Source organism: Aphis gossypii, chromosome 3, assembly GCF_020184175.1.
Source record: "Aphis gossypii isolate Hap1 chromosome 3, ASM2018417v2, whole genome shotgun sequence".
In the NCBI taxonomy this organism is placed as follows: Eukaryota; Metazoa; Arthropoda; class Insecta; order Hemiptera; family Aphididae; genus Aphis; species Aphis gossypii.
In genome coordinates, this window is record NC_065532.1 from 33,242,341 (window position 1) to 33,261,108 (window position 18,768).

The window sequence follows — 18,768 nt, forward strand, 5'->3', positions numbered from 1 at the left end:
TTACTAAACACTTATATTGTATCGATATTACATAAATATTTTATATTTGTTCGTGCAGTCGTTACGATTTTTATATTTTTTCTTTTTTCTAAACGGCAACGCGAAGTTTCGATTTCTAAGCAGAATATGATATTTTCTAAACGTTTCAATGTTAATTTTTCAAAATTTTAATGCGACTAATTTAGACGGAATACTTCTCAAGACTATAATTGTAAAAACGTCTCGCTTATTATGATTCACCGCGATCTTACTATCACGATTGTTTATCAAATCCATATATTATAATATTATACACTAATAATATTAAAAAAACATTAAAATATAACATCTTTTATTGTTTTTATCGCGGTATAATTACTGTAATAAAAACACGAACACACGCATCAGCAAGAAGATCGCTTCTTTTGTACACAGAACACGAACGCATTAAGAGATTTTCGTTGGTTTTATTATAACTATATACTTACAAAACGCATAGGCATACAAAATAATATAATTTATTTTTATATATTATGTGTGTGAAATTACATTTAGAACAAATTATGATGGGGATGAATGCAAAATACGCTACTATCTTCGACGTAATTCGTAAATTTACTCGTAAAAAGTGAATACTAATTTATTAAACGACCCGTGGTGGTCATAAAAATCCTGCATTTCCGAGAAACAGGTCTCGTTGTGTGGTTCGTATGATTCCTTATAAACGAGATTATTAACATCATTTCATAACGATGCAAGCTGGTTATATGTGTAGACCCACTAAAAACTTGCATTTCCTATATACAATAACAGAAACATTTAAAGTGCCAACGTATTATATTTTGTTAGAACGTTTTATTTTAAACAAACTAAAACGTGAAAGGAAATATGATTAAGTGTAGGGATATTTATATTGAAATGAAACAGTATAAATAATGTATTTTTTAATTTCTTGCTAATTATATTATTATATTATTTAAGCATCAACCATTATAATACATGGATAATGTGTGTATAATTATTATTAGTATACATTTCATAGTTAAAATTTAAAATATATCATAATATGTTATGGTAGGTAGGTATATCAAATATAAATTATTGAGATTGCTTAACTTTATTTAACTCAGTATCTAATAACACAACGATTAACTATAGTAGGTATACTCTAAGTTTATATTTTTACATACATAAATTATTTTTATTTTAAACCATTACAAATAATTATAATTGATAGTAATAATAATATTTTTAAATAGCTATAAATTCTATATTACAATAAAAAAACTTAAATCGCTTTTCTTCGTTTAAATATCTAATTTTGATCAAATTTAAACTTAAAATGTCTATACCTATATAAATATATATATTATATGTATAAAAAAAAAAAAGTGTTTTTATGTCTTGTGCTACAACATAAGTTCGGCTTTATAGTTTCATACCAATAAGTGAACAACAGTATTAATATAGATATTGATGAATTCAAAACCATTTAGATACTATGAGTATTTGTACTACCTGCTCATGCTCACTGTTGACACAATTTACAATTGCCGTGTAGTCGAGTTGCGCCTTTACAAGGATAAGTTAGGTTAGTGATTCAGCAAACTCAAGTATCACTCCACTCTTATTATTTTATAATTTCATACTTAATAATACAAATATAAAAGAATTATATAAAATATTATATGTAATACAAAAAGAGTAATTAACAAGTAGCCAATTAACAGGAACTACAGATATTTTTTTCATCATAACAGCCGTACAATTAATAATGTTACTTATGCGATTCACATATTCTATAGTGTGTTAGTGCGTATGCAATAAACAATAAATATCTAACTAAAATAATATATAATATTTAAATAGGTATTGCCATAATTATTATTATTAATAAACAATACCCGATGATTATTTTTACGAAACTTGATAAATTTTAACCGTAGGTATGGCATTTTGTTTTAAAGAATTATTTTATACGAAATAAATAAGTTATGATATTAATCATATGGTATTATACAACTAAAACATATATTAATAAGCAACTAAAAATTATTTTTTAAATTGTAATAGGTAATAATTAAATTTCTTTGATTCTTAAAAAGTTAACATGTGTTCATGAAACCGTACAACACACGATTTTCTATGCAATGAAATTAATTTTATTACAATTAATATAAAACGCATCTATGTCACGAATCATTATTTATAGTTATTTATAGCCTATAATACAATATTAGTGTTAAAATAGCATAAATTCGGAAATTGAATAATTATCCAATGAACATTTGAAGCCACACACAGTATTATAATATAATATATAAAGATCAATGCACTATTACTTGTGCAGTTTATGAACAAAATATACTCTTTAATTTCAACGATTTTAATACCGTTAAAGTTAAAAGTGCTAGTTTATTTATGTGGAATACACTTTTAGATCGAATGCAGTCATAATAGAATTTGGTGAATTAAATTTATTTCCAATATACATATATATTCAAAAAGTGTAATAAATATTACTACTGTTACCATGAATGACATAACAATAATTCATGCCATCCACTATTAAAGTAAAGACTGGCGTCCACCGTGAATAATTTTATAGAATTTGTAAAATGCTGTATTAGTTTATTTTATCAATTGTCGTTTTGTTTTTATACAACATTTTGTGTAGAACTTAATTTTAGATACCCATAAATGGAATGTATGAAAATTATGTAATAAACCTATATTAATTAGTAAGTTCAAAATAAAAATGTGTTAATCGCCTTAATAGCTGTGTAATATATATTATAAACAAGTACGTTATAATTTTATATAGTATGTAAATAACGCTTTATTACGTTAAAGGAATGTTCCAAGTTTTTTAATACCTATATAATCGTATAAACTTTTATCGCTTTTATGAGCAATTTAAAATATTTTAGTTTTTTTTTTTTTTTTTTTTTGTTATCTTTAATTTGACTATAATAATTTTTGTGATTTAACTTCAGAACAATCACCACATACAAGTAAAATATTTTTTATTTATTTAATAATATTAATCATAAAACAATATAATATTATATTTTATTAATTATCTAAAACTTGGAATAACTATTATATTTATAGCTATTAATTTTTATAATATAATAAATGTACATAGATAACTACTCAATTCTCAAGTATTGCAGAAAAAATAAACAAAATGGTATAGCTGCACTTGTCCTAAAACTATTGTAAAATTTTAACTTAGTAATTCTAATGTGTTATTGTTTTAGAAACTTCCATATTTTTATGTAAGCCTTTAAATATAAGAACGTGCAAAATGTATGTTATAATATTTACTGTGTAAGCATAAAAGAGTTATACATTTATAGTGTAAGACGTAAGTATACAATATTATTCTATTGAGTTTTATACATATCTCTATATTATTACAATGCATACTTACGATGAATAATCATAAACAAATGCATTTTGCTTAATTAGGTTATTAAAAAGTGACATTGGGGGAGGATTAAATGAATTATGTTAGATTAAAATAAACTATAGTGCAACAAAAGAATCATAAAAGTATAAAAGTAAGATTTTATTTATGAGATTTGTATTAACGTTTTAAAAACTTTTTTGTAAAATAATATTTTCAAATTATTTGTTTTATTGAGGAAAATAAGCTAATAAGCTAAATATGTATTTTCAAACATTAGATTTCTGTTTTAAGTAAACATTTTTCAATCGTTGTCGTTTTCTAAAATTCAATGGTACGTAAATAGTTATTACACTTGAAACCAATTTCAATGAAATTTATAGAGAATCATTATAATAATATAATAAATATAGCAATAGACGAGACAAATGAACTGAAGAGAAATTATTTTGAAGATTTAAGTAACAAATAATGTATTTGATTAATGCTCAAGACGCTAGACGACTGCTCACATTAAATGGAAACTTAATTTGTTATTAGTCTTTATTATACATAGAATCATTTAATTATATTTTAAAGTATTAAATTTGGAATTACTAACACTAATTTTTTTTTCAAGATTTAAACATTTTAACATACATACTGCAATCAACACAATTTCAGTTAGTTATGTGTATTTTATAAGATGTTAATATTTATTAACAGGTAGGTACTGTATTTTTGGATGATTCAGTTCGGTTGTTTTAAATCACAATTGTCTAATAATAACAAAATATTGATGTAATTTTATTATTTTTTAGGAAATATTATTCAAAATTAGGATAATATCTTACGATATATCTACGTAATTTAAAGAAGCATACTTATGTTCAATGGTAAATCGAATAATCCAATATACATTTTTATTAATAATTTCATTATTTAACGAACACTATTCTTAATAAAACAGTAAGATAGTATACATAGTTAAGAGTTATAAAAACAAATAAATAATAAATAATATTGAATAGACTTATTTAAAATATAATATTATGTCTAAATTGTATTTTTAGTTGTAAATGCATCATATACTTTTTACCTAATATTTAATGATTTGTTAATACCTACAAATAATAATGATTTTCGCAATTTCATTTAAAACCATTTTAAAATTGTAAAGAAGGAGGTATATCAATTTATAATTATTTATTCATTTTAAATCCTAAATGAAATATTATTGTAATTTCGTTAGTTATATCATATGATATTATATCTATCTACATAATAATATTATATTGTATTACATAAAGTTTAATATCTTCATACTGATTAATTCAATAGGTAATGCATAATAACATATATGATTATTCATGAATCATAATACCTACATTAATAAGTATTCAAATGTTTTATGTTTATTTGTATGTTAATTTTTTTAAAACTTTGTCTATTACTCAAGAGTTAAAATTTAGCATGAAATTATATTTTATAAATTACTAATGTTTAATATTGAAACTCTATTAATATGAAACTTCTTCAAATATTAATTTACAGCAGTTTTTATACTTTTTAAGTGAATAATATAACGGAGAGGGCAAAATAATACCAAGAAAAATGAACAGTTCTTTCCAAGCTCTATTTAACCTTTAAGTTTTTAGATTATTTTCATCAAAATATATTATTTTTTTCCAAAAACGCAATTTAATTCAAATAATACATGTGTACTGAATTATCACTGTTTTATAAATAATAACTTAAAATATTTAATCTATTTAAATGATATATTTTTGGTACTTAAGAAGTTTAAAAAAAAATCTTTTGAAAAAGTAAGGCAATTATTTTATCTTTATTTAAAATATATTTCAAGTGGTTGTGATTATTTAAATTATCTTTGAAGAAAGTAAAATCGTATGTGCTTTTTTGTTATCTTTACATTTAAATTGATATTTTAAAACACTTTTTGAAACAGTAATTTTACTCATTTTATCAACATCAATTTGAAAAAAATTTTGATCATTAGTAATTAAAATATTTCTTTGTAAATGCGAAAAAATAATATTATTACAAATTATATATACTTATAAAACTGTAAAACGTTGTATTTATAAATTTATATTCTTAACGATATTAAACAGATAGGAATTATTTTTTTTTATTTACAGTTAGTTATAACAAAACACCAAACGCACAAATTATTATTCCACAGATCTTATATAATATATACCTACGTCTTATACACATAAATAAATAGATAGTATAGAAAATATATTAAAAACATAAAAATTGACTAATATTATTAACATTTTTTAATTTAATTTTTTTTTTTTTTTTGCGGTATTTTATTAAATGTAGTTATTCCTATCTATTATTGTAAAATGGTGGTTGGCCGACAGGGTCAAAGAAGCGCACTATCACAAGGTGAACGAAAGAAAGAAAAATTGAGAAGGAGAGTGATAGTTGATGTTACTAAACGAATTACAAAAAGTGAATGTTTTGCCCGCATCCAAGTTGTCCGTTTCCCAGGTGTATAAGAAGCATCGTTAACTTTAGCTCATCATCAGTTAGCCGTTCTACCGTGAGTGAACAACTATCAGTTTATTCTAGTGGTGCATTTGTGTTTAGCTTGTGTTTAAAATATCCAGCATGATGAAGACACGCTTTGTAGTGAGTACCTACAACACCTTATAGATTTACAAACGTTAAATTCTTTAAGAGTTCGTTTTAAAATAAAAAAAATACTTAGATTTTTTCATCGTCAAAAACATTATTAGACACTTTATTTAAAATATAAAATTTTAACCGTACAGTTTTTATACTTACTACTTATTCAAGTAATAATTATTTAAAAAAAAAAAAAAAACAAAAAAACATTAACATTTTTCTAAAGCCAAATTTCATTCCAACTACAATAATATATTTTTATTGGCACAAGTTTGATCATGTTTTTAAAACGTAAAATCTCAAATCTGATTTTTATAAGTAGCAGGACAATTTGATGTTTAAAAAATAGTTTGGCATTGGTATCTAACTGTGGAATATTTCGTATTATTATAGGTGTTGGCGTCGCTCGCGACATTAGCACTGGCAAGACCCGAAGCTGGATACTCTTACAGCTCACCGTCTTCCTCAGGTGGCTACTCGTCTGGAAGCACCGGCCTGAGCTTCTTGGGCGGCGGTGGCGGCGGTGGTTACTCAAGCGGCGGCTCCGGTGGATACGCCAGCGGCAGCTCCGGTTACTCCAGCGGCCCAATCAGCTCCGGTGCATACTCCAGCGGCCCAGTCAGCTCTGGTGGATACTCCAGCGGTGGTAGCTCCGGCGGATACTCCAGCGGTGGTAGTTCCGGTGGATACTCCAGCGGCTCAATCAGCTCCGGCGGATACTCCAGCGGCGGTTCCGGATACTCCAGCGGTGGTTCCGGATTCTCCAGCGGTGGCGGATACGCCAGTGGATCTGGTTCCGGATACTCATCGGGCTACAACTACGCTCCGGCCGCCCCAGTCGTCCAGAAACACATCTACGTTCACGTTCCACCCCCAGAACAAGAATACGTCGCACCCCCACAAATCCAACAGGTCGCCCCACCCCAGAAACACTACAAGATCATCTTCATCAAGGCCCCAACTCCACCAACCCCAACTGCCCCGATCATACCACAAGTACAACAAGACTCTGAGAAGACCTTGATCTACGTTTTGGTCAAGAGGCCAGAAGACCAACCACAAATCTCCATCCCGACACCAGCACCAACTACGCCATCTAAACCGGAAGTATACTTCATCAAATACAAGACCCAAAAGGAAGCCGGTGGTTACGCTGCCAGCTCCGGCCCATCCAGCTACAGCGGACCCACATCGGCGGGTGGCTACAGCGGTGACTCAGTCGGACATTCCGGCATCTCATCCCTGTCATCCAGTGGTCCAGGTTCCAGCTACGCTAGCCCATCGCCGAGTTACGGATCCCCAAGCGCCGCCAGCCCATCATCCAGCTACGGTGCCCCAAGTTCCAGCGGATCTTACTAGGGTGCTCAATACGAACGTGATTTTATGATATCGTCATCATCTTTGCGTACACGCTTCGCACCGGTGGCCGCGGGAAACCGTTGATTGTTACTTTTCCACGGTCAGTGAATATTTCAAGAAGCGTGGCCACCCTCCAATCATAATTCTCCCCCAAACATCCTCTCCCCGTCCCTCCTTAATACTACATCCCTAGACTCAATTCCGGTGCTCCTCCCTCCCACAAATGCAATTGTAACATATTATCCATGTAAACTATTTTATTTGTGTTTTATATTTTATATATTTTTTTTAACGAAAATCGCGATTTTATATTATATTTTTATTAATGTTTATTAGTCTCAAGCTCAATTTTCTAAACGCGTATTTATACAATATAATACGCTATCGTAATTTTACTAGCTGACTTATATAAGAACACATAATATAATATTGTTGTCATGATTTATATATTAATACGAAATATACAATTCAATTTTTTTATAATTATTATTTTTATCTTTTACTCGTTTCTATGGTTGTATTGTTGTACATTTCCAGCGCGAAAAATCTCAATAATGTAAAAACCGATATAATTAGGCTCCCGCGATCGACAGTAGGTACTACGAGAAACGCCAACGCATAATGTTCTCAGGACCTATCGCAATAGCTGCATTGGTTTGCTGTTGGTATCGTAATTTGCATATTTTCTTTCGCTATACCTTGTCACAGTCATGTAAGATATTATTATATAGGTAGAGACAGCAACATCGCGGTGTACGAATATACAATTGTAGCCTATAATAGCTCTGCCGATTAGATCGGCCGGAAGACGAATCCTTCGAATTCCGTCCCACCGATTTAACCCGGAGACTTTCGCCTACCGCTCCGCGATTATGTATTTTTTTTATTTTTCATTTTTATTATAATAATTAATACGACAGCGGCGATCGGACCGTGGCGGCGAATCGCGCAATGGGAAACGCGAAATAATAATAATAATTTATACTATGGTTGCGTTCGCCCCGTAACGATATGGCGATGGCGCGCGGTGACCCGCCGCATATTATTATAATCACGCGCCGCGTTCGGGTGTCTGATAATGATAAAACAACAAAATAACAGAAATCAAATTAAATACGAAACAACACGAAATTTCATCCGAGCAGCACTTTCGCCCATCACGACTGCCGCACACACCTTTCTCCGCGCCGCGCAACTATACGGAATAAAATATAATGCGTATGCCGCTCGTATATACCTATACACATAATAATGTAATACATAACAGTGGCGACGCGACGACCCCGACCGGTGACCCGTGTGCGATGTGGGCGAAACGGAGTGAAAATACGAGATAAACATAATATATCATAATATTATTACCCGTCCATATTGCCGTGCGCATTTAGAATATAAGCCCATATACCCGTGCAGTGCCTTCAGTTGCTGTAATACCACTAAATATTACTATTACCAGATGAGCGTTTCCCGGTGACGACCTTCGGGTGCCATCTTCACGGATCGTCCGGCCGGCCGGCCTTCGTGAGAACTGTGACCTGAGATTGTACATGAAAACGAAATTACATAGTACTTATTATACACCCGTTACTGCGTAGACCGATTTACTGATGATTTTTCATTGCACGTCCGCGTCGCCGCGCTTCTCTGATGCTTAAGATATCGGATATACTATTAATATGTTTTGCCCGACAATTATATTGAGCTTTCTAAGGAGGTCAAAAAAATATACTACGTTTTTAAAGGGTCTTGTTTTTAATTTCCTAGGGATTTTATATAGAATCTAAGGATAATCCTCAAAAAGTCTGTTTCGGGATATTCCTTTTTTTCCTGAAATTATTCAACTTAGGCTATAAATGCATCATACATTCAATGATATAATATTCAAATATTAATAGACTGTCTAATTGACTTATCTACATAAATTAAAATCCTAACTCGTAACAAATTAAATTTGTTTAAACTTAAAAAAAAAAAAATAAAACATGTTGTTTGATTTATAAAAAAAGATTTTATGCTGCCAAAAGATAGTCTTTAAATGTAAAATAAGAAATCAAACTATTTTAAAAATAAAATAACGCATTGATTCTTAAAATGAGAATTTGAATAAATGCATAACAATGGGGTGATAATGCTTGACGTGGTCACGTACTCACGTTAATTCGTTAAACTCCATAATATTATATTAGCACCAGTCTGTGTGTGTGTGATTTGTGAATACAGAATATTGCGTAAGAAGTGGTTTTAATATTTTGAATTTATAATATAACATCTGAGTATTATGAGTAGATAACGAAACGCCCACTTGACACGTTTACAAATTACGTTAAACGGAAGACAATCTGCTATACACAATAATAATATTGTAGTTAAAACATGATTGTATAACATATATATTTTTTTAGTTAATAAAGTACCTACCTATAATAATCATATGTAATAGGATTATGTCTATTACCTACGGCGTCGCATTAAATATAGCATTATATACGCGTCGTATATAGTCAACACATATAAATGTTATTGAAATTGACACGGAATTCGCGTGCAATATAATAATGTGTGCGACTATTTAAGTGATTTCCGGATTAGTATGACTCGATGTACGTTATAGGTAATAATAATTAACCAACGTAATATATTATTATTGCTGTACACACAATATTATTACAAGCGTGTTTTTAAGATTATGTGATGTTATAACGGTCTAGAATGTCGAGACCATTTTTTTTTTTTTTTGGCGAAAAAACCAATGACTGATTGTGTTGGGTAGAAGAACGCACAGAAAAATAATCTAACATACAATCCATTTTAATTGGTACACAAACAAACGGTTGGTCACGATGTCAATATGCGTAGTTAATAGTTATAAGTTATAACTTTATACGATCACGAGCGGTGCTCGAGTTTGGTGGGAGGGGCGCGCAAGAGAACGCCCTATTACCTATATTGTTTTTACATTTTTTTTTTGCGTACACAATTATTTTATTTTTTACTTGGATGACTCAAGTTAATACCAAAAATAACTTTTTTTAAATGTGAATTTAAGGTTTTGTCATTTGTATAACAAATTAAGTAGAAGAAAAATATATTTGATGTGAAGCTTACAATTAAATAATGAGATTAATATAGACTAAAAAAAAATAAATAATATATGACATTGTTGTGTCAAATCATCTAATGAAGTATGTTGTTAGAAAAAAAAATATAAGGTGAACAACATACTTATCAAAATATGTAGTCGCTTCTGAATCAAAAACAATAATAGTTATCAATTTTTTTTATTTATTAATAATATTTTCATTTAGCTATTTTAGTATATTAAATAAATAAATTGATAGTTAATATTTATGTATTTTCTTCTGATCTACGTATGTAGGACCAAACTAAGGGGAAGTATGGTGATGTGGGGATTAACTATAGGTGGGCATGTATGGACGAGAAGACGAGGATACATCCTATATTATAATGTTAGTGCATGTATGTAACGTATATGATACATAATATTATACTATGCGTTAAACAGGCGTTATTTTCTTGCTGGGATTAAACACAAAATACACATTGTATTATTATTTTCACTTCAACAACTGTAAGTCTTATATAACAGCAACAGGTTAAGTAGATACCATTCGTTGAACCCCCGAGAAATATAAGAATGTACAATACGCATGGACTATATATTATCTATATGATTATGTATAGGTAATATTGTATATACTGACCTGCAAAAGGCCAACGACATCGTCACCGATGTTATATAGTGACATGAATAGTGGACACGATTGTTTTTAATACCTATTACCCATATCCGTAACTAATCCTAGTTGATTATTTATTTATACGCAATATTGTAAGTTGTGCAATATTTGCTTCTTATTATTATTCCAATATAATATACATCTACATGATGCACTTTTAAAAAGTTAACGTTATCTCTTTAAAATATAGAACTGTATTAGAGAATAGAGATCGCTATAATATCAATAGGTACGTACCTACTTACCTAAATTAAGTATTTTATGATTTTAGGTTATTATTTTTATTATTTTTTTTTTACCTAGGGAAAGATTATCTCATCATATTAATATACACAATACACAATAAACAATCATATTAAATTAATACAATAATATGTTAGTATATTATAGACCATACGATAAACATATTTAATGTAACAAATCTATTTATTCACTGTAAAATGTGAATAAATAACATAATATTATCTCACTCCATTTATCCATAAATGCGTTAAATTGTTATGTTTAAAAATAAGAAAAATGCTTAAATAAATAAATACATTTATCGGATTACTATAAACATATTATAATTTATTTTATCAAGTGACAAACTTATTATTTAATTATTTTTTTAATGGTAAAAATATTTTCAAAAATAAATAATTGTAAAACAGGTAAAACAGTATATTATTATGCTCTTGCTCTTGCATAATAGATAACTTAATTTTTTTTTAGAAATAAGTTAATATAATAAACTTAATGGAGATGATTATAATACAAATTTATAAGCGATGAAAATAAAACAAATTTTAGAGTTGTTAGCAACTTTCTTGCACAGTAATAAAAATTGTACTACTTTATAAAATTGAAGAATAATTTGTAGGCGAATATTGTATATAACACGTCATGAAAGTTTTGAAGTACTACTTTTTAATAAAAACCATATTTTCTAAAATAAAAATACATTAGGTACTTATCGTAAGACAAATTACTTTTTTACACCTAAAATTTTAAACGATTTTCATACGTAATTGAACACCAAGAATTCTCATAGGAAATAATAACCTTAATCTATTTTTTTCCTGTATTTATCTTAATAATAGCCATCACTTATTGATATTTTTAAAACGATACCTTTCACAATGACTTAGAAGTTTTATTGTAAACATTCTCTTTAATGTTTGTTATATATCATTTTAGATTCTTAGCGAAGAAAATTCTTAACCATTTGGTTTTACAATAATGTTCATAGTTTCATATTTTGGTAGACTAACACATTTAATTTTAAAAAAGTTCTTAAAAGGTAGAATGATAAATTAAAAAATTAATCTGAAAATACTTAAAATTCATTTTTCAATTTTCACAATATTCTCTAACTTCTAAAGGACCTAAAAATCTGAAGAAACTGTCAACAAAACCTTATTAAAAAAACTAGAACATTTTAGAATTTGTTTTTTAATTAATTGGTACCTATCATAATATAAGTGCATAATACTATTATATTTATATCAATACAATTTATATAACAAAATATTATAATGCATTTTCTTAGGTGTAATTAATACAGAAATTATAAAACCACAATATGTAATATAATATAGAGCGTTTTATAAATTTGAAAACGGTCATTAGACTAATTAGGACAGATGAACGTTAATAATATTATGATATAATTAATTAGGTGTTTGAATATTTTGCACTATAAATATACAACAGTGTTATCTGTTATTATTTCATGTAGCTATTAAAATATATTTACAGTAATTAAACATTTTCAAACTTATTGAACACCTGGTATTAGCGTTGAAATGGCTAACTGTAATTTAAAATATTCAATATGAATGAAACCGAAATTTATTTAACAAAACAAATTTATTTCGATTCTCAGTATTTAGTCTGAAATAATGTTTTCACATATATTACTTAGAAAATGGTTTGAACTTTATACTTTTTTATTGAATTGCGCTTAACAATAAATTGCTGTGCAATAAATATTATTACCAGACCGTATTCGATAGAATATATATATATATATATTATTTAAAAAAAAATAAAATGCAATTTGTTATAAAAGTATATACATATTAATAAACCTATCTTATATTTTAGTATATACTATAATACACTAAAGTATTGAACAGTGTAATTTGTTTGTATATACATTTCTTCTTTATGGTTCTGAGTTGCTTTTGTACTCAACACTTAAATTATTACTTATTGGTTCGTTGCACAATTTATTATAACTCAATTTATAAGTGATCTTTCCAGTACTCAATCCAGTTACGTTTAAAAATCAGAATCATAAATGAATACAATTATCTATTACTGATTTCAAATTATAAATCAAAAAAAAAACCTGTGATATTAACCTGATCTACACTAAATTAAATTATAAGATTATAAACACTCGGTATCAATAACTCGAGGAATGATTCATATCTAATGCTGAGAAATCAATTGTTATTAATTTAAAAACAATTACGGTACAAAAAAATATATTTGAAAAAATTCTTTAGGTAACTTATCAACGTACCCAAATAATTAAATTGAATAAATATGATAAATTTGTGATTGTAAAATATGTAGATTTATTTTACACAATATCTATTATAATACATTGTAGTTATTGTACATTTTAATATAAATAAAAAATATACATATATATATAATTATAATTTATAAGCAAAATTCATAATGGAGTACCCACATTCTAAGTAGAGTAGGTACTGCAACTAGGTACTACTACTTAAGGTTTGATACCTGAGTTTGTCTAAAAAATACATAGTATTAGATATAATAATTATATTTTCTTAATATAAGTATTACCTATTATAAATCGTATAAATCGTCATAAATTTAATGTTGAATCGGTAATAATACAATACAAGTACAGAGCAGGCCTACACAGCGTCCCTGGCCAGAATTTTGTTTGTTTCGTATGCCGATAAATTTTTTTTTATCAGCTTACATATTTTTAAAATTAAGATGATTATTATAATTATTTTTTCATATAAACGCGTTTCAGTATCATGCGTACATATAGCACTTAAAACTCACTTTACAAAGAATGTGGTAATCAAAACGTCCGATAAATGTACAAAATATAAAATAGGTTGGGCTTTTGCGTTTACGAGAAAACCGTCGTACTGTAATTACGGTAATTCAAAAAGAAAAACTAATCACAAAAGTTTTGATGAAGGCACAAAATGTAATTTAACAGAAAACAAATCAATTCGTGTGCAATATGCTTTATATCTAAAATCTACATAATATTTAATATAATAGTTATATAACTATTTATTAGTTTTTACCCCGTGACCTTCTCGAGTAGATTTCAAGGGTATAGTTTGTTTAGGTAACGTTTTTTAAAATATTTTTTTTCCATAGGTTAGGAATTATTTTTACTATTTATTTTTATCGTTATAAGTCTTAACTTGTTTGAACGAAATATACATTTTTACTTTAATCTTCTGAAGCAAAACCCTAAAATATGCTATTATTATGTAAAATAAAAATGTACTATGAATTCGCTGTGTTTCATGAATCGTAAATATATATATTGCTCCCATTTAACTGCATACACTAGAAATAAATACGTAAAAATCATAAAAATTCATCCTGTTATCATAAACTACTCATCCAAATTTTGATTTTTGTGTTCAAAAATACTTAAAATAATATTCCGATTCAGAATATGAAATTACAATTATAACAATAAGACGTATTTATCCTCAAGTATATATTTATAATATATAACCAAATTATAAACTGTTGAGTATTTTCATGTTCAAATGTTAAATAAAAACATGTTTTTACAACTATATGGTACTTTATAAAATATTATTATTATATTATCTGATAAAATATCGTTATAAGATTTTCACAATCATCATACTTTTAAGCTGTAGTACTCGTTGGTCAATCAATTATATAGTTACTGATTTACTCACTTTACCTCTACTGTGAGTTATTTCATTGTGAATATTTGTAAATGTTACAAAATTTTACTGCACGGAGTTGCTTAATTTTATATGTAGAAGCACAAGCCACAAAAAGTATAATAAACAATTTTCTCATCAGATTTCATAATCTGATAAAAAAAAAATGACAGTCATCAACTCATCAATCGATTAAATGTTTGTACAAAGTTATATAAGAAAACTTTATTGGACATAACCTTTTAATTTATTTTCCATACTTATTTAAATATTTTTATTTATTCATTAGATATTATTTGTCGCACTCATATAAATAATGTTATTTTATTTTGAATTTATAATAATTCTTAATAATATTCAAAAAAATGTATATAATTGTATAATTATTACCATACTAACTTACTGTTAGTAAAATTGTAAGAAGTTTAATTGGTAATTTAAATATGCAACAAATATTTAAAATTCTTTACAAATGTCTTATAGTTATTGTATAATTTAGTATATTTAGTAAGTGTCTATTTTTTTTTTTTTAGAAACCGTTTATCAATTACTGATTAACTTCTAGAAAGCGGTTGTATATTGATGAGAAAGTTCATCAGATAGAAAACAATATATTTAAAAATTAACACTTTAAAGGAAAATATTTCCGTACTTTAAGTATAAAATTATTGAACTATTTATTGATAAATATTTTATGTAACATAATAAGTAATAAGTGTCTGTACAGTCTTGGCCGGTTTCGGAGAATTCGGAAAACGTAGGTGACGGAATGATGATCCTAGAAGTAAAGGATGATAGTTGTTACACATTTAAACGTATACGGTGGCCAGTAGGTAGTATACTAGAAAAATATGTGGAACCACGGTTACTTATTAGTACGCAGTCTTCGATTTCTTTCCCCTAACGATTTCGATCATTATTCAACAGTGATAAATGAAGATTGGATGGAGTAGATATAAATTAGTAAAAGTGGTTGATTAAAAAAAAAAAAAAAAAACAGATAAAAATAAACACCAATGTTATAGTCACGTATATAAATTCATGTAATAGAGGTAACACGGCACTCTCACACACTCGCGTGAACAAACGCTATCTCACACATGCACAAAGTCCGAGACTCGTCAAAACGTATTTCACAACGATAATTCTCGGCCTCCCCACTGGTCCCGGCCAACGGTCTGACATCACGAATTCGATAAAAAGTTTCATAAACGTTTCCAATGATAAATCGCCCGGTTTATATACGGTCTGCAGTCCACTCTTTTCGGCCACCGGCTACCGTTTCGTTGCGTATAGTTACCTACGTATTTATAGATTTATCACGAACCATCGTTTTCACCATTATTCCATCGACTTTTGACAGTCAGCTACACACAAGAGGGCCATAATATTATGTGCACGCGCGTGTGTAGATGTTGTTATAACCACTACCGTGAGTAGGGTCAAGCATATACCACACTACACAAAGACGTGTATTGCACGCAGTTAGGGAGAAGATGAAAATATATTATATATCTAATACTCAAACATACTGAGCACGTGGTGAAAACTCGGAGGGAGTTCGAGAGTGAAGAGAGTTATTATATCCGTCGTAGATTGTTGTTGCAACTTGTAGTAGTAACAGTAGTAGTGGTGGTGGTGGTACTGTGATAGACGATGGTAAACGTCCATTTATAATATAATAAATCAATGTCATCGATATAAATATTATGTGCTACCTACGATTCTACTCTAGCCGTCAATCGATTGTCTTGTTATGAACAACGAGATAATATAATTATATAAGTAGGTACATAATATATTATATTATTAAAACATTGAATTTATCGAATAGGTAGTATAATGTTTTTGGAATTTTATTTATGTTTCATTTGACGTCATGACAAAATAATAATTTTAGAAAAAAGTTATTTCAGTACTTTGTTAATGATTCAATATAATATGTACCTAAATCTATAATTATTGTACCTACATTTCAAAGCAGAATATTTTTATAAGATTTAAGATAGATGTATAAAAATCCAATTTTAAAATTTGAACAAGTAAATTATAGTTCGTTATTATTAATTAGTTGTATAACTATAACCTATACCTATTAATTGCTTGGATGTGTGAAGTGGATTGGTATAAATGGCACAAGAAAATCCCGAAAAATGTAAGTCCAATACATGTGGTCTTCCTACATCCTCGTCATAATTTATTTCCTGGTTTAGTTTATTATTGTGTCTTCTTTGAATGATACTTGACGTCACATAAAATTTAATAGATAAATTAAATGACAAACGTAATTATATAAAATATTTTTTTTTATAATAAATTGGGTTTTTATATATCTATCTAAAAACTTATAAAAATAGTCTGCTTTGAAATATAGGTACAATTATAGATTTAGGTACATGTTATATTGAATCATTAGGTAACAAAGTACTGAAATAACTATTTTCTAAAAATATTATGACGTCAAATGAAACATAAATAAAATTTCAAACACATTATACTATTCGATAAATTCTATGTTTTAATAATATAATATAATATTATTATATTATCGCGTTGTACATAACAAGACAATCGGTTGACGACTAGAGTAGAACCGTAGGTAGTACGTATTTATATCGATGACATTGATTTATGACGTTTACCATCGTCTTTCACAATTGGGGTAATTTTGAATGCAAGTAATTGGGGTTTAACACTGTAAAGGTTTCAGTTTAACATTGTTTTTAATGGACATGGTCATCAGATTGTTCTTACATTTATAATATATTTGTATGAATATAATTTCATTTCGTCGACCTTTTTCAGATAATATGATAATATTGTTGTCGATATTACCTATTATTTATTATTATGTTTTTTGTTGTATTTGAGATCTAGAAACACCTCTAGAAGTTTGATACATTAATCGTACAATACCCTGTATAGTGTATATTTCATATTTGTTTTTCATTCTATCGATAATCAGTTATTGGATAATACTTCTTCTGCCCACAATAAAGTTTTCGTATACATACCAGTAAATTCTTATAATTTTCTTATATAAAACAATATATTGTCATTTATTGAAAGTAGTACATTATAATAAAATGTGTATAAAAAGTGTTTCACTTATCAGTTCTTTGGTTAACGCCTTGTTTTTTAGAAACCTAACCTCAACGTTAAATAAATAATTACTCTATAACTAACTTTTTTGGTTCAATATAAAATTCTATTTGTGACAAAAATATGTTTTATTATCAATAATATAATACATCCATAGATTTTATACACATACTATTTTCTTGTAATTCATCAAGTATTCTCACCCTCATTTTTCTTCCAGGATATTTTAATTATTCAAAATCTAATTTTTGAAGTTTTTAAATCTACCTACTGAAAGCCATACTTTTAATTTATTGAGATTTTTTTATGTATCTTGTAGTCATACAAATTCTCGTATTTTAAATGAGAATTCTCTTTTTTATTCTAACTATTAAGTGAAAAATTTTTCTGAACACTTTTGTCTCGATGATGTTATTTGTTATTTATATGAAAGTTATGGTAATTTGAAATTTGTTAAAGTTAATTTTAATCTATAAGTCCTTAAAATGTTTAAAAATTATAAAATATAAAATACACTATAGTCAATATCTTTGTAAAGCTATTTATAAGGGCTATAATTATTGATATAAACATATCCATAAATTTAAATTTACTCATTTAA

General features: G+C 27.6%; 1 protein-coding gene across 1 annotated transcript; it reads left to right on the forward strand.

Annotated features, from left to right (window-relative positions):
• Window positions 1-5,867: 5,867 nt before the first annotated feature.
• On the forward strand, window positions 5,868-7,873 carry LOC114118993 (secreted protein C). Its single transcript, XM_050203575.1, has 2 exons — window positions 5,868-6,034; window positions 6,425-7,873. The coding sequence occupies exons 1-2, from the start codon at window positions 6,014-6,016 to the stop codon at window positions 7,388-7,390; spliced, it is 987 nt and encodes a 328-aa protein (XP_050059532.1). The 5' UTR covers window positions 5,868-6,013; the 3' UTR covers window positions 7,391-7,873.
• The last annotated feature ends 10,895 nt before the right edge of the window (window positions 7,874-18,768 follow it).